This window comes from Narcine bancroftii, chromosome 6 (assembly GCF_036971445.1).
Source record: "Narcine bancroftii isolate sNarBan1 chromosome 6, sNarBan1.hap1, whole genome shotgun sequence".
In the NCBI taxonomy this organism is placed as follows: domain Eukaryota; kingdom Metazoa; phylum Chordata; class Chondrichthyes; order Torpediniformes; family Narcinidae; genus Narcine; species Narcine bancroftii.
Genome location: NC_091474.1, coordinates 21,730,168 through 21,751,452, shown reverse-complemented (window position 1 = coordinate 21,751,452; position 21,285 = coordinate 21,730,168). Strand labels below are relative to the sequence as shown.

General features: G+C 45.5%; 1 protein-coding gene across 1 annotated transcript in view; it reads right to left on the bottom strand.

The window, feature by feature from the left end:
• plcg1 (phospholipase C, gamma 1) overlaps window positions 1-21,285 on the bottom strand; it is a 126,329-nt gene that overhangs the window by 7,908 nt on the left and 97,136 nt on the right. The window contains exons 18-29 of the mRNA XM_069884214.1: window positions 20,525-20,644; window positions 18,151-18,331; window positions 16,818-16,895; window positions 14,543-14,646; window positions 13,506-13,575; window positions 13,052-13,121; window positions 11,675-11,838; window positions 8,502-8,598; window positions 6,920-7,144; window positions 4,851-4,999; window positions 3,426-3,540; window positions 76-237 (exon numbers count right to left, since the gene is read on the bottom strand). Of these exons, the coding sequence (XP_069740315.1) occupies window positions 76-237; window positions 3,426-3,540; window positions 4,851-4,999; window positions 6,920-7,144; window positions 8,502-8,598; window positions 11,675-11,838; window positions 13,052-13,121; window positions 13,506-13,575; window positions 14,543-14,646; window positions 16,818-16,895; window positions 18,151-18,331; window positions 20,525-20,644 (1,535 nt within the window). The remainder of the gene's footprint in view (window positions 1-75; window positions 238-3,425; window positions 3,541-4,850; window positions 5,000-6,919; window positions 7,145-8,501; window positions 8,599-11,674; window positions 11,839-13,051; window positions 13,122-13,505; window positions 13,576-14,542; window positions 14,647-16,817; window positions 16,896-18,150; window positions 18,332-20,524; window positions 20,645-21,285) is intronic.

Below are 21,285 nucleotides of genomic sequence, written 5' to 3'. Positions count from 1 at the left end.
CTTGGGGTAAAGCAAATTGGAATGGAGCTAAAAAAAAACACTGAAGGCATAGAGAACAGGAGGAGAAAGGGTTACCTGTTCTCATGGCTCTAACGGGGTAGGTCGCCTCCGCCAGGAAGTTCTGGTCGCTGAAAACATCTTCCTCATAAACAACAAATCGTAAGAAGCTGAATTCGGGGTTACAGATGTTTATGGAAAATGGTTTGGCTGTCCACGTAGGGTTTAGTCCATTCACCGCTGTAAGGGAGTAACAGAACCATTAGGATCTAACAGATTTTATTTAGCAAGAAATACGTCAACAGATTTGGCTCACCAAACAAAAGGGCAAACGCTATTACAGTGCCAGTGACCTTGCATTATCTGCAAGGAGTTTCTACCATCTCCCCATGTCTGCTTGGGTTTCCTCCAAGAAATAGAGATTAAAGAGTGCTTCGGTTTGCTGCCACTCTCCAAAAACCGAAGGGGCTTGTAGATTAATTGGTGTATTTAGGTGGAGGCTCGTGGACTGGAAGGGCCTGTTACCGTGCTGTATGTCTAAAAGAAAAATTCAGCAAGCTCAATTCTGGTCTCTTGAGCACCTCTAACATTGGTGGGCCCAGACCTTGGTTGTCACATCCAAAGGTCTGGAACTCCCCCCCCCCCCCCCCCACTTCCTAAATCCTCCCCAGCACCCCACAACCCTGAGGAAGGTCTGAGTCATCTATCCAAAAATCTCTTTGTGTTGCTCTAAATCACAGCACTCTTTGCTAATGTTCCTGGAAGTTCATTGGGACGCACTCAAGGTATTATGTAAATGTAATGTACACAGTTCACCTTTATTGTCAGAGTGTATAGATGACATCATATACAACTCTGAGATTCTGTTCCTGAGAGTCAGGCAGTATTTTGACAGTTCAAAAAAACTTGTTCTGAAGAAAAGACATGTATACAAAAGCCATGTTGCCATTTGGATAGGGGCTGAAATGCTTCAACACCAGCCTCTCAAAACACTTCATGGGGGAGATCTTAAACCCTTTTTGTTTCATCAGTATTTACTCAGGAAGCTGGCCTAGTGTATAAGGAAGGAAGGGAAAGCAGTAGTAGCATGGAACATATAGAGATTAAAGAGGAAGAAGGTGCTTGCTGCCTTACTGCAAATAAAAGTAGATAAATCTCCACGGCCTGGACCTTGAGGGAGACTAATGTAGAAATTGCAGGGGCCTGGCAGTAATATTTAAAATCTCCTTCGCCACGGGTGAGGTGCCGGAGGATTGGAGGGTAGCTCATGATGTTCCGTTGTTGGAAAAAGGTTCCAAAAGTAAACCAGGAAATTACAGGTCAGTGAGCCTGATGTCAGTAGTGGTTAAATTATTGGAGGTTGTTCCAAGAGATCGCATATATAAGTATTTGGACAGCTAAGGGCTGATTAAGGATAGTCGGCATGGCTTTGTGGGGTAGGTTATGTTAACGAATCTTTCGTGAGTTTTTTGAGGATGTTACCAAGAAGGGAGATGAAGGAAAGGCCATGGATGTTGTCTACATAGACTTTAGTAATGCTTTTGACAAGATCGCACAGGTTAGTTCAGAAGGTTCCATGGAGAAGTTGTAAACTGGATTTGAAATTGACTGAATGGGAGAAAACAGAGAATGATAGAGGATGATTGCTTCTCAGACTGGAAGTCTGTGATTAGTGATGTGCCTCAGGGATCGGTGTTGGGACTATTGTCATTTGTTATCTATATCATTAACCTGGACGATAACGTAGTAAATTGGATCAGCAAGTTTTGCTGATGACACAAAGATTGGAGATATTATGGAAGGCTTTCAAAGCTTGCAGAGAGATGTGGACCAACTGGAGAAATTGGACAGAAAATGGCAGACGGAATTTAATGCAGACAAGCGTGAGGTGTTGCATTTTGAAAGGACAAACCAAGGTAGGACAGTAGGGCATTGAGGAGTGTGGAAGAACAAAGGGATCTGGGAATACAGATGCATAATTCCCTGAAAGTGGCATCGCAGGGGGACTGGGTTGTAAAGAAACCTTTTGGCATCTTGGCCTTCATAAATCAAAGAATTGAGAACAGGAGTTGGGATGTTAGAGTGAGGTTGTATAAGACATTGGTGAGGCCAAATTTGAACTATTGTGTGCAGTTCTGGTTACCTAATCACAGGAAGGATATCAGTAAGATTGAGAGAGTGCAGAGAAGATTTGCTAGGATGTTGGCATGTCTTCAGGAGTTACAGGGAAAGATTAAACAGGTGAGGACTTTATTCCTTAAGAGTGTAGAAGAATGAGGGGAGATTTGATAAGAGATGTACAAAATTATGAGTTAATGGGAGTAGGCTCTTTCCACTTAGATTAGGAGATAGATAATGAGAGGTCATGGCTTTAGGGTAAAAAGGATAAGATTTCGGGGAACTTCTCTCAGAGAGTGGTGGGAGTGTTGAACGAGCTGCCATCTGACGTAGTAAGTGCAAGGTCACTCTTAAGTTTTAAGAATAAATTGGATAGAAGAGGCCTGGATGGTTATGGAATTGGTGCAGGCCAGTGGGACTAGTGGAATGATGTTTTGACACAGATTAGAAGGGCTGAACAGCCTGTTTTCTGTGCTGTAATGTTCTATGGTTCATCACTGTGGATGTGATCACCACTGGTCAGTAGCCATTTAGGGCACAAGTACGATTGAGGTATGTTTCAAGCAGGTGGATACCATGACCTCCTGAAGTGAGATGCTGAAGATATCCATGAATCTTAGAAGAAATATTATAATTTCAAGAGATTATTGTCATGTGTGCTGAAGGCACAGTGAAAAGGTTTGTTTTACATGCTAACCTACAAGTCAACTCACACCATAAATACAGCCCACAAAACACAGCTCAGCATACAGAGGTAGAGAGAGATCAGTTAGAATAGAGGAAGAGCAGCATTATATTATGAGTGTGAGGTTAGTTCGAGGGTCTGATAGCATCAGAAAAGAAACTATTTCTAGTAACTTTGCCCTATCTACTCCATAAAAATCTTTCCTCTGGATTAGTGGGATAAGGTCAATTAAGTGAATAAGTTATTGGAATAGAGGCAAGTGCAAAAGCTGAGGCATTTAAGTTCTAATAATTACCTGATTATATAAATATATATATAAAAGAAGTCATAAACAGTAATGAAGATGGTGGAACTCCTGGATTGTTTTAATGAACCGCAGTGGGAGCTCAGAGAGTCTGATGGACTGCTCCTAATTTTTTGGGGGGGTGATCTAGATCTGGGACAATTTGCGGAACCAAATGCCTCAGCAGAGGTGCTGCTCCACAACGTCAGTTGAAAACTGAAGACATCACTCTAATAGAAGCCCAACAAGGACAGCAAATTAAAAACCTGGTGACGTCAACATGCAGAAAGTTACTGTGGGAACGGAGGGAGATCTCGGGGGTTGGACAAGCGCCACTCTTACCAACAATATCAGTCTTGTATTTGCAGTTGTCGTATTCAGCGCCACACACCTCCACCTCCACAAATGGACAGGTTATTCCTCTGCCATTCTTGGGCATGTGCCGAGCCCCAAGGATCTGGAGAAAACAATTTAAAAAGTGGGCGACAGAGAACGGCTATCCAGAATTCAAGCAACCAGCAGCCTCTAGCAACTGGGCAAAAAAAAAAAACCACGGAAAATAAATAGGTAAAAATATGGAACTTTAAGATTGCTGAACCTCACCGTTAGTTTGCCAATTACGCAACACACGTTTTCAAGCAATCAGAAAATTCACTTATTCGGCATCTACCAATCCCGAATGATGTCAAATACCAGGGGTTTTACTGTTCATGGGTTTGCACCTCTCCTGCATATGTGTCCAAACAATACGCTGCACATCAAAAGATCAGCCCTGGACTCTGTTGTGTTTAAGTATCAACACCGTTCCACTATTCCACACGATTGGAAGTAGCAAATGAAAACAGTTAAAATTCTTAAATTTAGTCACAGAGCATGGTAACAGGCCCTTCCAGCTAGTGAGCCCCTGCTGCCCAGAAGCACCAATTAACCTGCAAACCCCACACAATCTGAAGGGTGGGAAGAATCCGGAGCACCCAGGAAAAGCCCCTGCAGGCATGGGGAGAACGTACCAACTCCTTACAGACAACCGTGCCACCTGTTTGTTTTCTTTTGGCAGGAAAACCTTTTAAAAGTATTTTCATTTTCTTTATTGTTGTCAAATCTACAATCTTGTTTTATACACTGTTTGCTGATTCTATCGGTAGCGCACGTCTTTGCCACGTTACTGCAGACCACCTGCATAAACCCCCAGATCACCAGTGGTGTGGGGACCACAGGGTGAGAAGTACTGTTTTAGGTGATCTGATGCGGCGGGTAGTGCCACTGTCTCACAGCTTCGGTAACCCCGATCTCCAGCGTTGCCCATGTGGAGTTCGCACGCTCTCCCTTTGACCGCCAGGGTTCCCTCCCACATCCCAAAGGCATGTGGGTTAGCTGCCTGAGTGGCCATTCTGAATGCCCCTTACGTGTAGACCAGTGGTAGAATCCAAGGAGAGTTGGTGGCAATGTGGAGAGATTAAAATGTGGTGTGGTGCGGTTTCATGACTCCAGCATTTCTTTCCTTTATTTATAATCAACCTGGGTTTTTTTTTCCAGCTTCGGGAGTGGGGTGGGGGAGGGGGGGGGGGGTGGAGGGTTTCTGCACTGAGTAGCTGGAGATCATACACCATACAGACCTCACTGTTGGAATCAGGCATACCCAAGGCCAATTAGATTGGCACTCCACCCCTTGGATCAGGGAAGGTCCCTGGCCCCAATCCAGTGAGGTGGGAACCACTGGTCAACTGGCTTCTTGCTTCGAGAGCTCGACTTGATGGTGCCACTGACCTGCAGGTGAATGCTGAGTGACTCTGCCGACCTCACCGAGTGCTTGTCGAAGGGATCAAAGTGCTCGTCCCTCATGATGGGAGGCTGCAGCACATAGCCGCACTTTCCGCTCAACATGAACAAGGACTGGTTCATCTGCATGGGTTTGTCTGGGGAGGATGAAGCAGATAAACACACGAATGGTTAGAACAAGACATCAAAGTGAAAGGCTGTGTGACACCCATGCTGGCTGCTGGAACCCAGTGACTCTCCCCCCCCCCCATCCTCTTCCACAGACTTCTTCATCTAGTTGATGAAGGAAGGCATCACTGTCAACATAGAACACTACAGCACAGTACAGGCCCTTCAGCCCACAATGTTGTGCCATCATATGGATGGAAACGTGCTCCACAACAATCCAATCCTTCCCTGTCTCGTGTTGTGGCAAGGATGTTTCCCATGGTAGGGGATTCTTGGAAAAGAGGGCACAAATTCAGGACAAGAGGGTTACAATTTAAAATAGATGCAGAAAAATTTATTTAGTCAGAGGGTCGAGAGTATGGAACTTATTTCCTCAGGTGGCTGTGGGAGTGAGTTCATTGGGTGTTTTTAAGGCAGAGATTGACAGGTATTTTATTAGTCAGGGCATGAAGGGTTATGGGGAGTGGGGCTGAGTGGGAGGATGGATCCAGTCATGATTAGAATGGCAGAGCAGACTTGGTGGGCCAATGGGCCTACTTCTATTGCTATATCTTGTGATCTCACACCCATAACCCTCTATTTTTCTTAGAACCATGTGCTAATCTAAGTTTTTGAATGTCCCTATTGTACCAGGTTAAAAAAAAACTTACCTGATATCTCCCCTAAACTTTTCTTCACTCACCTTAAACAGATATCCTCTAGTATTCGCTAATGTCATCCTGGGAAAAAGGTACAGTTATACAATCCTTTATCCTTACATCTAAAATCCGGAAGACTCCAAAGCGGCATTTTTTTCCCCCCCTGGTGCTGGTACAGGAGGGAGGGAGAGGAGAGAGAGACAGCAGCGTGACTCAGGTGGGTGGGGGGAGGACAGACAGCAGCATGACTTGGGCAGGCGAGGGGGGGGGGAGAGAGACGGCATCACGACTCGGGCGGGCGAGGGGGGGAGAGAGAGACGGCAGCGCAACTGGAAGGGGGTGGATATGGCAGCACGATTTGGGTGGGCTTAAATCTGGGGAAGCTGGCTTTTGTCCTGAAATCCGGAACACACTGTCTCCCCAAGGGGGACACTTCTATTGTGGGATAGTGTTTGCTGAAAGAAGACACTATTGTAGAAGGATTGAATTTAAGAGCAAGGGGGGGCTTCTGCTGCAAAACTGAATCCGCACTTGGAGGGACTGTCACTGTTCTGGTCTACGAGCTTTGGAGGTGGTGCAGAGGAGGATCACCACATTGATTCCAGAGATGGAAGCAGGGATGTTGTTTCCACCAAAAAACTAGACCTTAAGAGTCAGCGGAGTAGATTTGGAACAGAGAGAAGGAGGAACTGTTTCTTCCAGCGAGCAGTGAATTCTTTGCCCAAGGAAGCAGTCGAAGTCGCCTCATTGAATTTAAGACAGAAATAAGATTTTTTTTGGAAAACAAGGGAATTAAGGGTTATGGGGAACATGCAGTTAAGTGGAATTTAGTCCTGAACTTATTGAAAGGTGGAGATGGCCAACTCCTGTTCCCATTTCTTTTGAATTTTCTGCAATAATATATTGACACTTGGGACTCTGGTCATTTTTAACCTTTCATAATATATACTCCGGACTGGGTCCATGAGTAAACTACAGTATGAGCTAGCTGGATGTTGGATATAAAACCAGTCCCAGAAAATGGGGACTCGGAGTATATGCGCTTGTTGGTAGACCCTGAAAACCAGGACACGGAGTCCAAAGGGTTAAGTTACAGGTATGCTCAACGAGCTAGTTCCAGAACATCTGATTACGGAATTTAATTCTGGGAACTCTCCATTCACGCAGTTACTCTACACTCCACGCCACCTTGGCTCCAACCTCCCTTGATGCAAAGGCCTTAAAACACTCAAAGAGAAAAGCAGCAGGTACCTGGTGTCTGGAAGTTCAAGGCCACCAATTGGCTGCCACAGATCCACATGGACAGGGGGTCATAGTTGGACGAGTCGAGCCGTTGACCTTTGGGGTAGATGCGACTGAGCTGCAGCCGATTGTATTGGAGGAATTTCTTCCCTTTGGCCCTGTTCACGTATTTCTCCGCCTTGGTCTCTGGAAACGACGACATGTCCCTGTAGCAGGCCCGATCACTCCCAATTTCTGCAGCACAAAGGTCAAAGTTTTAATCTTTCTGACACACTCCACAATCCATTGCTTTGGTCTCTCTGACACACTCTCCACCATCCACTGCACAGTCTTCACACACAACACACTTCCATTACTCAACATTTACATACTTTACCATACGAGTAATTTTAAATTTAAATATATAGCACGGTAACAGGCCCTTTCAGCCAAGGAACCTGTTCTGTCCAATTATACCCAATTAAACTACAACCCCAGAATGTTTTTGAAGGGTGGGAGGAAACCAGAGCCCCTGGGGAAAACCCATGCAGACACAAGGAGAATGTACAAACTCCTTAAAGACTGCGTGGAATTTGAACCCCTGTTCGGTCCCAATCTCTGGTGCTGCAAAGGTGTTGCGGTAACCACTACGCTAGCCGTGCCGTCCCTCCAGTGTCCTCCAGGATAATCTTGCTCCAGAACCGAACTGTTCAACAAGAAACTCCTGCAGATGCTGGGGTTGATTGCAATACACAAGGGCACTGGTGCACTTTTGGGCAGTGTGCTAGAACAGAACTGAATTCTTTATTTGTCAAAGGCACCGAGACACAGAAAAGAAGCTTCATTTTGAATGCTATCCAGGCAAGTCAATTCTTACAGTAGGTTATGCAATATGGAAATGAACAAACTGACAAATAAACCGTGTCAAGAACACTGTTCCCTCTAAGCTGGGCGCGTGCCCACATGTTTTGCAACCAGCGCACAAAGGAAATTAATGTGCCCACAAAAAGTCAGTTTTTTAAAATAATGTAGTTATATATAATACGTGACTTTGTAGAATGCGATCATACTTGTATTATATTAAAACATGCCATTAGTTTTATTAGCCATGAGAGGGAGGCTGTGCCAACATTTTCTGGAAGTTTTCATTTGCACAAGCATTCAGTGAGCACATACAGGGGAAAAAAAACACCACAACATAGGATTTTTGTGCACACTGACTTCTAAAAATGAGAGGGAGCATTGGTCAAGAGTAGTGTCACTAGAAGTCAAATAGTGCGAGATAGACAGCAAAGATCCACAGGGCAGGGCAAAACGAAAAGTACAGCTAAAAAGCAGGGCAAGGGCGTCATCTCCCTGTGCCAGTTGCAAATCTGAACGATATTTCATTGGGTCATACTTGTACAATCAGATGACAATCGGCCGGGTTTGCGTTCTCAAGCTCGTTTACCTGGCCCACGTGGGTGAGAGGAGAGTATGACTGAGGCAGGAAAACAAACACCAGCCACATGCACATCAACCTAAGGCCAGAACTTGAACTGAGGGCAGAGTCGGCAGTCCGGGTCACCTACAGCACACAAGCCCGTTGGTTCACTTGGTCGGTGTCACTTACTGTCTTCATCGAACGGTACAGGTCTGCAGTACACAACTAGATCAGACAGCTCCAGTGCAATCTTCTTCCTGCGCTCCATCATCTTGCCTTCTTCCTTCTAAAGAAGGATTTAAAAAAAAACCCTCATCAACACTGTTTACACATGGATTTTCTGACACCTGGTTATTACCCGTACATGACTTTAGTCATCTTCTTCAAAGGTGGCTTATGCCGGCCGTTCTCCATACAATGAGTATCTGGGTTTCGCACCATTGGTACGTACAAAACCGTTTTCAACATTTTTATCAACATCGACACTTCATATCCAAAAATAGAGTACATACAGATATATATTAAAAGTCAATACATATGAAAATTTGCAGACACTGCGAGTATGGTTTACTCAAAAGTGTTGGAGAAACTCAGCAAATCGTGCAGCATTCTTTCATTTTGGGCCTGAGCTCTTCCTCAAGGTGTGAGTAAAAAGCAGGTAGGCGTCTGGATAAAACGGTGGGGAGAGGGGCAAGGAGTGGAGCACAGGCTTCCCCACCCCTCCAGCCCTCAGACCCTCTAATCTCTCCTCCCCTCCCAACTCCCCTCTGAGCTTCCCCTTCTCACTTCCTCAGACCCTCCACTTCCCCTCTGACCTCCACTACCTGCCACCTCCATCCTCTGACCTGTCCAACCTTCCACCTCCCCCGCTGACTTCCTCAATTCTCCCTTTACCCCCATTTCCCCCCCCCCCAACATCTCCACTCAGAAAGCTATCTCCTCCCCATCACTTCTGTTTTTTTTTCCTCGTGCCGTGGCCCTGTGCTCCTCCCCTACCCCTCCTCCCCACCATTTTATTCAGATACCTGCCTGCTTTTAGCTCATACCTTGATGAAAGGCTCAAGCCCGAAACATTGGTTATGTACCTTTACTTTGTTAGATTAACGTGACTTGCTAAGTTTCTCCAGCATTTCAGACAAACTGGGTACAATTAATGCACTACCCACTCTGGATTGGCAACAATGAATGCTATCTCTGGGGTATAATTCTTGCAAAAAATCTTGTTACTATCACTGGGATCTTTTCAGATCTCCCTAGGCTTTAGTTAAGCTAATCATTCCTGGGATTCTTTCCTCCACTGATCTTAATGGAATATAAATTTCAAGGAGCCCTCCTCTTGCCAAATTAAATTTGAAGTGATACCTTTCCTGAGGTACGTAAAGGCAGAAATATAAAGTCTCCACTTTCCAATTCTGGATTGTTGGAACAAAAACGATATAGTTCAGGAACAGGCTCTTTGACACACAATTTCTGAGCTGAATAAGATCCCTAGCTTAATCTAAATCTTTAATGCCTGCCGCTTCATTGCCTGCAGATTCATGTCTTATCTGTGAGCTTCTTAAACACAGCTATTGTATCTGCTTCCACCACTACCCTGGCATCCCGTTCCAGGCACCTACCACTGTCTGTGTAAAAAAAAACTTGCCCTGCACATCTCCTTTAAGACCATAAGATATTAGAGCACAAATAGGCCATTCCACCTGTCAAGTTCACTCCATCATTCCACAATGAGGTGATCCATTCTCCCACTCAGCCCCACTCCCCTGGCTTCTCCCCATAACCTTTGATACCCTGGCTATTCAGATACCCATCAATCTATGCCTTAAATACACCCAACGACCTGGCCACCATAGTCACCCATGGTAGCAAATTCCAGAGGTTCACCACTCTTTGGTTAAAGAAATTCGTCCATGTCTGTTTTAAATGGGCGCCCTTCAATCCTGAAGTTGTGCCCTCTTGTCCTCAACTCCCCTCCCATGAGAACTTTCCCCTCTCACCTAAAGCACAAGTCTGCTTGTATTTGACATTTTTACTTGAGGGGGGGGGGGGGGCAAAGATTCTGTTTACCTTGCTTTTACCATTCACAATTATATAAATGTTGCTCTCCAGTGCTTCAGAGCAAACAATGCAATTGGTCCAACTTCTTCTTACAACACATACCCTCTAATCCAAGCAGCACCCTGCAATCTTCTTCTGTACCCTTTCTGAAACCTCTGCATCCTTCCCTTATTGGGTGCCAATCAGAAATACTCCAAGTGCAGCCTAATCAGGGTCAAATTTAACTGCAATGTGACGTTGTTCTCTTATTCTTAATGTCAAGTCCAACCAAGGCAATCCTGTTTCCAACAGCACTGGTTCTGCCATCAAGAGTGAGCACTGAATATGCATTTATTTTCACCAGGTTCCCCCACTGACCAACACACGATCCTTGACGGAGAGTCAGCAGAGAGATATCGATAGTTAAGTGAGTGGGCAAGGATCTGGAAGAGGGAGTTAAATGTTGGCAAATGTGAGGTAATCTGCTTTGGAAGGAAAAATAGAAGATCAGAATATTATTTAAAAGGCAGAAGATTGCAGCGTGCTGCTAGGCAGAAGGACTTAGGTGTGCTTGTGCATGAATAGCAAAAGATTGCTTTGCAGGTGCAGCAGGTTATCAAGAAGGCAAATGGAACTTTGGCCTTCATCGCTAGAGGAATTGAATGTAAGAGCAAGGAGGTTATGCTGCAATTGTACAAGGTACTGGTGAGGCCGCATCTGGAGAACTACGTGCAGTTCTGGTCTCCTTACTTGAGGAAAGATGTACTGGCTTTGGAGGCAGGGCAGAGGAGGTTCATCAGGTTGATTCCAGGGATGAAGGGGTTAGCCTATGAGGAGAGATTGAGCTGTCCAGGACTGTACTCGCTGGAATCTAGAAGAATGAAAGGTGATTTTATAAAAACATATATAATTATGAAAGGCATAGATAAGATCCAGGTAGACAAGTTGTTTCCATTGGTAGAGGTACACTAAAACTAGGAGACCTAGCCTCAAGATTCAGGACAGTAGATTTTGGACGGAAATGAGGAGGTACTGCTTTTCTCGGAGGGTGGTGAATCCGTGGAATTTGCTGCCAAATGAAGCAGTGAAGGTGACCTCAGTAAATATATTTAAGGTTGAATAGATTTTTATATAGTAAGGGAATAAAGGGGATATGGGGGAAAGGCAGGTAAGTGGAGATGACCCTATCATCAGATTAGCCACGATCTCAATGAATGGCTCACAGGCTTGATGGCCTACTCCTGCTCCTATTTCTTATGGTCTCACAATTTCTACAGTTTGCCCCAATTCAAGAGGAAGCGGCTTCATTACTCCGCAGGACTCACCCTGGCCCCTGCATTGCGAGCAGCGTCCTGGATCTTGGTCACCCAGTCGTTGAGCTCTTCCAGCGATTCTGCCGCCAAGTCCATCGTTCCTCCCATGTACGCAAACGAGCCCACGTTTATTTTGAAAACGTACGGACGGCTGCCTTTTCCTTCTGGGTGGACGGCTGCAAAGGAGGTGGACAAAAGTCAGGCACTTCCACACTTAGAATACTGTAAAACCCATTGTCCGGAATTCAAGCAATAGGCAGCCTCAAGCAATCGGCAAAAATAAAAAGAAATTGAGGAAGATAAATAGGTAAAAAATAGGGAAGTTTAAAATTGGTGTGCCTTGCCGTTAGTTTGCCAATCACACAACACGTAATCACAATTCACTTATCCGGTTCCCCAAAGGAGCTGGATACCAGGTTTTTACTCTATTGTATTCAGTTCTGGTCGCTTCACTACAGGAAGGATGTGGAATCTTTGAAGAGAATGCAGAGGAGTTTACCAGGATGTTGCCTGGAATGGAGAACGTATCTTATGAAAAAAGGATGACTGAGCTGGGACTTCTCTTTGGAGCAATGAAGGTTGAGAGGTGACTTAATAGAGGTCTACAAGATTATGAAGGTGGACAGCCAGCTCCATTAACCCAGGGCAACAATTAACAAAACCAGAGGACTTTTATTGAAGGTGAACAGAGGAAATTTTAGGGAAGACGTCAGCAGTAAATTATTTCAAATTTAAATTTAGACATTTAGCACGGTAACAGGCCCTTCTGGAGCCTGTGTTGCCCAAATACCTCAATTAACCTACAATCCCCTGTCTGTTTTGAAGAGTGGAAAGAAACCGGAGTGCCCGGAGAATGTATAACCTCCTCACAGACAGTGCCAGATTGGAACCAACCAGGTTTGCTGGTGCTGTGACAACGCTAAACGCTACACTAACCATGCCGCCTCAACATTAACGAGAGCGAGGTGGGTGCCCGGAATGCACTGTCAGGGGCGGAACTGCAGGCTGGTACAATGGGGACAATTAAAAGACCCTCTGACAGACATATGGATGTAAGAAAAATGGAGGATTATGTGTGTGAGATAGGAAAGGGTGAGAATGATGCTGGAATAGATGTATATAGACTGGCAAAACTTCATGGGCAGAAGGGCCTCTAGAGTGCTGTTCTGATCTTTGTTTCTAATCTTCTGATGAAGGACCACCAACTTGAAATATTAACATTCTCTCTCCACGGATGCTGCGTGACTTGCTGGGGATTTTCAGTATTTTGGACGTTCACATTCTGCAGTTTAGTTTACTTTTCTCCCTTCCCCACCGATAGACCCCAGATGCTGGCATTGACTGGGGTAAAAGGAGGCAAGCCAGGTTTGGCTAAAGTGTGCCACTCACCAATCTGACAGGAAGGTACTTCCAGAACGCCTCTGAGCAAGTCTCCAAGAGGGCTGTTTTCACTGAGGGGCTGCGTGTGAAAGAAGAACAAGGAGAATTGGTCAATCCTGAATCTTTTGGTACCGAATAACTCCCTAAAGTTAAGTTATGCAAGTCAAAAAAATTTTTAAAACTGAAATAAGACCTCCATTTAAAATATGCCTCTGACTCTACCCCATTCAAGACCTGAAACACAAATTGTTGTGATTGTAGTAAAAACACAGAAACATTGGAGGAACTTAGGAGGTCTCATTACGTCCATAGGAGGAGGTAGAGCCCATTTTGAAGGGTTCAGGCCCAAAACATCAGTTATAATCTATCTCTACCTTCTATGGTCACCGTGAGACCTGCTGTGTTCCTCCAGCATTTCCGTGTTTTTACCAATTCAAGGTCTCTCAGGCTCCAATGTACTTACACTAATGATCTCTTCCACGTAATTAGCAGGGAACCAAAGTTGTCGTTTACCCCCATAATCACCTTTCCACCTGCAAAATAAACAGTGATCAACATCCACAGGGCATACTCAGGAAAGCTAGTGCACCCTTCCCCACAGAACGCAAGGAGGTTAGGGTGAGGCAGAGGGGCAGCTGGTGCAGCCGATGTTTCTCAGCTTCAGCTAGTTGGGGTTCAATCCTGACCTATGTGGGGCTTGCCACGCTTCCCTGTGACAGCATAGGGTTCCTCTGGAAGCTCTGGTTACCTCCTAAGTTCCAAAGATCCACAGGTGAGTTGGTTAAGTGGCCATAGGGGCTCGCTTCAAGTGTGGTAGAATCTGGGAAGAGTAAGGGTTTGGGTGGGAGAAGTTGAGGGTTGGGGTGGCAATTGGCAATGAAAAGTGGAAAGCGACTTCACATTGGTATAGAAAATTATGAAGGGCTTAGATTGGGTGAGCTCCCAGCATCTTTTTCCTGGGATGACCACAGCAAATACCAGTGAAGGAAAGTTAAGGGGAGATGTCAGAGGTAAGTTTTATTTTTCCACAGAGAGTGGTGGGTGTCTGGAATACACTGCAGGAGGTGGTGGTGGAGGCTGGTACAACAGGGACATTCAATACTCTTAGATGGATATGAGGAAAATAGAGGGTTGCGCTGTGAGGAAGGGAGAAATTAGTATGTTTTGGAGTAGGTTTCCATAGGTTAGCACAACATCGTGGGCTGAAAGGCCTGTACTATGTTGGAATGCTTTGTTTTTTCCACCACCGTCTCTTACCTCTTTCTATTCACACTTCCCCTTCCCACCCCCCCCAAACCCGACAGATGGATCAAGAGTAGGATGGCTAGTAGCATAAAGGAACTCATTGGGATCAGGATAAAGTAACTGAGGCTAGCTGTCACGCCATGGCCCAGTGTAACTGAGGCTAAAGGTGCACGTGCCTGTGTCCGATACCCTCAGGGAGTCCCAGGGTGTTCTGCTCTGGGCTCCTGGCCTTGCTGCAATTAGAGTGAAGCTTACCACCCCTTGTCCTGCTTGTCGACATTCTGAATGATGGCGTGCTTGCAGAAGGACAGCTCGTCTTCCCGCTGGGCCTTGTAGTCGTGCATTGCTTTCACTGTACACTGCAACACAAAATCAACAGGATGCCACGTTTGTCTCAATGTCAAAATCCTCCCAACTATGCACAACCTGCTCTTAATCTCTGCTTAATCTGACTGCCATTAGTGCCTACAGGGGATGTCCCATTAGACTGGGCCACAAACCATTCGGCTGGACATGTCCCATTAGGCCGGGCCACGTTGCATTAGCCTGGGCTACACAAACAGTAGCTAGGCCTGATCAAATCAGCAACATATTACAGTCAAAGGAGCTTGATTAAAGAACACTAAGTTCCTTGGCATGCATATAACAGACGACCCATCCTGGACCCACAACACCGCATCAGTCAGGAAAGCGCAGCAGCATCTACACTTCCTAAGGAGGTTGAGGAGGGCAAGGCTACCAGCCCTCCTCTTAACAACGTTCTACAGAAGCACAATTGAGAGTGTCCTGCCTGGCTGCATCATTGTGTGGGATGGTAGCTGCAAAGCATCAGTCAATGCAGACGGCCGAGAAGATCACTGGGGTCTCCCTTTCCTCTACGTTCACCAGGAGCATCGCTTAAATAAAGCTCATAGAATTATAGAGGACCATTTCCATCCAGCATGCAGCATCTCTGACCCACTGCCATCAAGAAGGAGGTACAGGTGGGTCACAATCAGGACTGCCAGGCTGTGAAATAAATAGCTTCTTTTCGCAGGCTTTAAGATTGCTGGACAGTGACCTGTAATCGTCAATTATTCCAAGATGTTTATATATTAATTTTAATGTTATGTCTTTATCTATATATTTGATATTATGTGCTGTGTATTGTGTGTGTGCATCCTGGTCCAAAGAAATAGTCAGATGATAATATACATGAACTTGAATTGTCGACGTTCAGGTTTATAAACAAACTTTGTCAGACGCCACTATTCCACCCAACCGTGGATATTCCCTTTGACTGACCCTTCACTCTCTTCCACTGTATCTGCTATCGAGTCTAAAACTGTCTCTCCCTTTCTCTCTTTTGATGAAAGTTCCAGACCAGAAACATTTGTTTTCCCTTCCACAGCTGTTGTCTGGCTCGGATTCTCCAGCAGTTCCTGTCTTTATTTCAGATTTCCAGTGTCTGCAGCAGCTTTGTTTTGATTCTCAGTTAAAATGAAAAGGAACTGCAGAGAGCAGCAAGGGCCTAAGTCAGATTCCTCAGAGCGATGACTGCTGGGAGGTTGGGAGCACGATTCCACACTGACCTTTGGATCGGTTTTTCTTCACATTTACCAAAAGCACAATCAGCGACTGCATTGAATAATCCAACCGATTAGGAACTCTTCAGAATCCTCGACCCCCCCCTTTCGTATCCCGGCTCCGATAATTGGTACCCCTTCAGCCAGACTCGAGCAAGTCTCCAGCAGCCCACGGCCTGCATGGGTTCCTCGCCTCGAGTCATCAACAGCCTGCATTTGCCTCAGCTGCAGAGCCCCTCACTGATCTGCTGCCCTGGTCACCGTCCCACGGGTCGTCTGCTTCTCTTTCTCAGTGGAGGAGTAGGGGGTGGTCTTTGCGTTTTCTGGTTCCCTGCGCCAGTCCCCAGAGTATGCAACCCCTAATAGCCTGCTGCTGATCACAGATGCTGCCATCTTGGGTCCCAGCCCCGTGGTCACGGGATTTTAAATAAAACCACCTTCGGCTCCTTTAACAGGCTGTTTAAAGCCTGTACAAACCCGACAGCAGTCGGACTGGGCGCTTTGTCTCTGGCCCCTGCTCCAAAAGAAGCTCCAGTCGCACCACCATTTTGAAAATTAGTGTGTTGTCTCTTGATAAAGGATCTGGACAAATTGGGTGATGGGAATAATCAATAAATAATTCATCAATTTTCCTCCTGACTGGTGATATAGTTCCAGACTACTCTCAGCACTTAGTACCCATTCCTCCACTGAATCACAGAAACAGGCCATTTGGCCCATCAGACTCCAGCTGCACTTTGCCTCTGTGCGAGACACCTCACAGTCCCATTAACCTAGTAGACACTTGTGGTACATCTTCCTACTCCCTCCTCCCTCATGTGAATTGACTGGCACTCTGTTATTTACTCGGTTGTGGTATTCCCATCAAAGTCCCGCGCATCTCATCACGAGCTGAGCTGGGGGGCAAGACCCTTTTATAAGCAAGAATGCAGAGAGCATGGCGGGATGCATGGGTAAATCCAGACCTTGAATGTTGGCACCTGGTTGGCTTCCACATAGAACCCCGACTGCCGTCCTTCATAGAGCGCACCATAGTCTGGCTCCTGTTGAAGAGAACATGTTAAACCTTCCGATTTTAGTCTCCGTGCAGAGATTGCGGAGCCACATCAAGGGTGCGTATATTAATCGAGGTGCTGCCATGGGTTTCGAGCACCTGCACCTTTCCAGGATGCAGAGGACTGCGCTTCTGCATTCGAGGGACATCCTGCAAGGTGGAGGGAGCTACCAGCAATGAGTATGTCTCTCCCAGAAAAATGTCAGGGGCGGGTAGTAAATGCAGACTCGCACTCTGTCAATGTCTTGAGTGTAAACTTTAACCTACCACTTTCGGGAGGTCCAACTGGCAACACAGACTCCTCAGGCTCGAAGGATCTATTCTAGAGGCTGAATGCTGCCAAATCAAGAAATCCTTCCAAACAAATGTCAAAATTAAATTAGGAAGAAGAATTGCCCTCAGATTTTACAAGGATGCTGCTGGAACTTGAGCAACTAGGTTAGGATAAATGGGTTAGGACTTTATTCCTGGGAGCATAGAAGAATGAGGGAAGATTTGATAGAATACTAAATTATGATGGGTACAGATAGGGTAAATGCAAGCAGGCTTTTTCCACCGAGGTTTGGTGAGGTCATAGGGTCATGGGTGAAAAGGTAAAAGTTTAAGGGGAACATTAGGGGAACTTCACGCAGAGTAGTGGGAGTGTAGAACAAGCTGATTTGGTGAATGCAGGCTCAGTTTTTACATTCTATGGTTCTATTAGACAATATCTAAAGAATTAAGTTGCAGATGTTCATCTACAACATCAACCTCCAGGTTCAAGGACAGTTTTTTTTCCTCCTGTTATCAGACGCTTAAATGGACCTCACACTGGTAAAAAAATGCTTCTCCTCCACTGTTTAAACTGTTTTTTTTTTTCATACCCTGCACTTTCTATACACTTTGACTTACTGCAACACCACACCCTGCACTTTTAGTTTGTTACTGCCCTGCCTGCTATACTTAAGTATGAGCTGACTTTCCTGGATAGCACACAAAACACAGCTGTTCACTGTGCCTGGGTATACGTGACAATTCAAGTCGATAATTTTCCCATTCTTCAGTGGGCTGTTTCCAAGCCATCATTAACAACACACAATGGCTTTATTCAACAGCACCTCTCCTGGACTGTGAACATTGGAGCTCCTGTTTGGGCCAACATTTAAATAATACATTCAGGCAGAGCTGATGATCTCCATTGGAGAGGGTACATCACGACTAAACAAAGCCACTGTTTCCCCAGAGAGCAGCTGGTCTTTACTTACTGCTGTGCCGATTTTTTCCAAGGCTTCCTCATTTATTGGGTAGCGGAGTTTCATCTTCCTATACAATGGGTGCTTCTCGTGGTAGCTTACTAAGTCAACAAGGCTGTCAAACTCTGAGCTCCCCAGGATGACAACCTGGCCTTCTTGCTGCACCCGACAGTGTTTAATCTTTCCTTCTGCTCTGTACGGAAGAAGTAACAAAGGGATCTGTTGAGGCTCAGTCAGTTGTAAACTTGGTTCCGATTCAGATGGTTATGGGTTTAGGTACCACACCAGAAACTTCAGAACAAAATCCAGCAATCAGTGTCTCTACAGCTTTCACACAGAACCTACTTAAGCATAAAAATATTGTCATAGCTTTTGTTGGAATGTAAAGTAGAAATGACCAGCGAGAGCACATGTAGGCTCCAAACTGTCAGAGACAAGAGAATTTCCAATGGGAAGTGAGGAAATGACAGATGAGGGGAAGTTAAGAGACTCTTAGACAGGCAAGAAAAATAGAGGGTTTTGTTTTCTTTGGTAGGTACGTATGGGTTGGCACAACATCGTGGGCCAAAGGGCCTGCACTGTGCTGTAACTTTCTATGAATGCCTTCACTTACATGGAAGACGACACACAAATCTGCTGGAGATATTAAAGAATCAAGGGTCTTGTGAGAGCAAGGAATTGAAGGACTGAAGTATTAGTCAAAAAATAATTCAAAATTAAATTGGTGAGCTTGATAAATCCCTAAGATGACTTTTTTAAAAAACTATACAGCACATTACAAGCCAATCTGGCTATTGAAACTCATGCTGCCCAATTAACCTACAAACCCCATATCAGTGATTCTCAACCTTTTCCCCCCTCTCATATACCACCTTAAATAATCCCACACGTCCACAGCGCTGCAGTAGCACTGGACTAACTGCTACGCAAATTGTGCCAGTGAGATGATCTACATCTGAGAGTTTTGAAATGAATAGCTTCAGGTAGGGAATGGCCTGGTTATCATTTTCCAAGGACCTGTCGGTTCTGGACGTAATTCTTTTACGAGGCTTAACACATAATATTGGGTACAGAATGACACTTCCGCTGCTGGGGTAACATTTCTTCTTGAGAGACAACAGAAAAATGGTGCGGGAGTAGGCCATTTGGCCCTTCAAGCCAGCACCACCATTCACTGTGATCATGGTTGATCACCCACAATCAGTACCCCGTTCCTACCTTCTCCCCATATCCCTTGACACCGCTACCTTTCTCTATCTAGTGGGTGGTGAACTCGTGGAATTCTGTACACCACACCACTGTGGAAACTAAGTGAATCTAAAATGAAGATTGATAGATTTTCAGCATGAATGCTTGTAGAGAGAGCACCAAAAACACACTGTGAAAGGACAGCCAGGGGCGGCCAGATACTCAACTCCTTCTCCCATTTCATACGTGATGCTCTTAAATGATTCTGTGTCCCTTCAAGAGCAGAAGTCAAGGGATCAAGTCCCGCAGGAGAAAACCACCAATCTGAATTTGAAACAACTAAGAAGTTTTTGGCCAGGAGCGGGCCACTCTTCTCAGCATTGCCTTTTACAGAAGGGAGCTGCCAACTGATGGTTCAGAATTTCCACTCAGCTCGGGAAATGCAGGTTAAATCATTAAACAAATGTGGGCCGAACGAGTGTCATGTTTTCATGAAAATATAAATGTCACCTTTATGTTCTTAACTAATCTGGCTTAAATGGGGCTCGAGACCGAAAAAAATGATACATCAAATCATCTGTTCATTTCTGAGCAATGGGATTTTCAAGCCTGGCAGTTTTACTGTTGCTTGAGGGAGTTGTGGGGGGGCTACCTTCACCTGTTGGATTTTTTTTTCTCATAAATATTTAAATGTTCATAAATTTAGACATACAGCCCAGTAACAGACCATTTTGGCCTAGAGGCTTGTGCCGCCCAATTACGGCCAATTAACCTACACCACCACCCTCCCCCCACCGGTACATTTCAAATGGGGAAAGCACTTCCACAGAACAATTGGACAGGGAGTACCAGAACTTCAAGCAGATGACCATGAAAGAATGGAGATACACTTCTAAGTCAGGAGAGTGTTCAATTTGTCGGGGAACCTGGAAGTGTTGGATTCCTGCTCTCCTTGTCCTTGCTAGTTGGTGGATTCGGGAGGTGCGTACGTTGATGCACCACCCTTGGAGGGTGGATGAAAAAAAAGGGCCAGTCAAGCAGGTTTCTTTCCCCTCAAAAGAGAGCGAGAGCAGGTGTCTGAGATTTTCAAGAGTGGCTGGAGGTGCACAGATCGAGGCAGGTGATGAATAATGATGGAAGGGCGAGCAGTAGGACCCTACCTGGGTGGACGACGTCTTGAGAAGGTGCTGATGCTTACCGGAATGAGATGGCATAGGAGTTGGGTTCATTCCTTTTCCGAACGAGGAAGGCCCCATCTCGAGGTACCCTCATCAGCATGTGCTCGGCCTGAGCCCGTGTAAGGTTGGCGTGGTACCACCTGAAGATTAGAGGGGGGGGGGGGAAAGGGCACATCACAAAACTTGAAGGGGATCACACCAACCATTAACCCTTTGAGTTAGAACATGCAAAGACACAACGTTCAATGTATTGCCATCTACACAAGAGATTTCCTTTGCCTGTCCTGCAAATCCACAAAATCCAGCACCCACCGGTCAGGCAAGAACGAAAGACTGGAGCTATTGGAACAATGAAGCGGCTGGTCCAGTTATCATTTCTGATCACGACCTCTTATCGGACACAAGGATAAAACAAGAGGGCATGGGTTTAAAGAGATCTGAGGGTTACATTTTTCACATTGTATCTGGAGTGAGCTGCCAGGGGAGGTAGTCGAGGCAGGAACTGTGGCATTTTGAGGCATCTTGCCAGGGACTTGAATGAGCTGGGTATGGAGTGATATGGAATTAATTCCTATTAGGCAGTGAGCCAGGATAGGTTCCAACTTAATTATGAAGAAGGATGGGTCTGGGCCTCGGGTTGAGATTCTAAATTGGAGAAAGGCTAATTTTGAGGAAATGTGAAAGGATCTAGAATGCGTAGATTCGGATACTTTGTTTTCGGGCAAAGATGTATGAAGTAAGTGGAGATCCTTCAGAGTACAGAGTTTGTATGTTCCTGTCA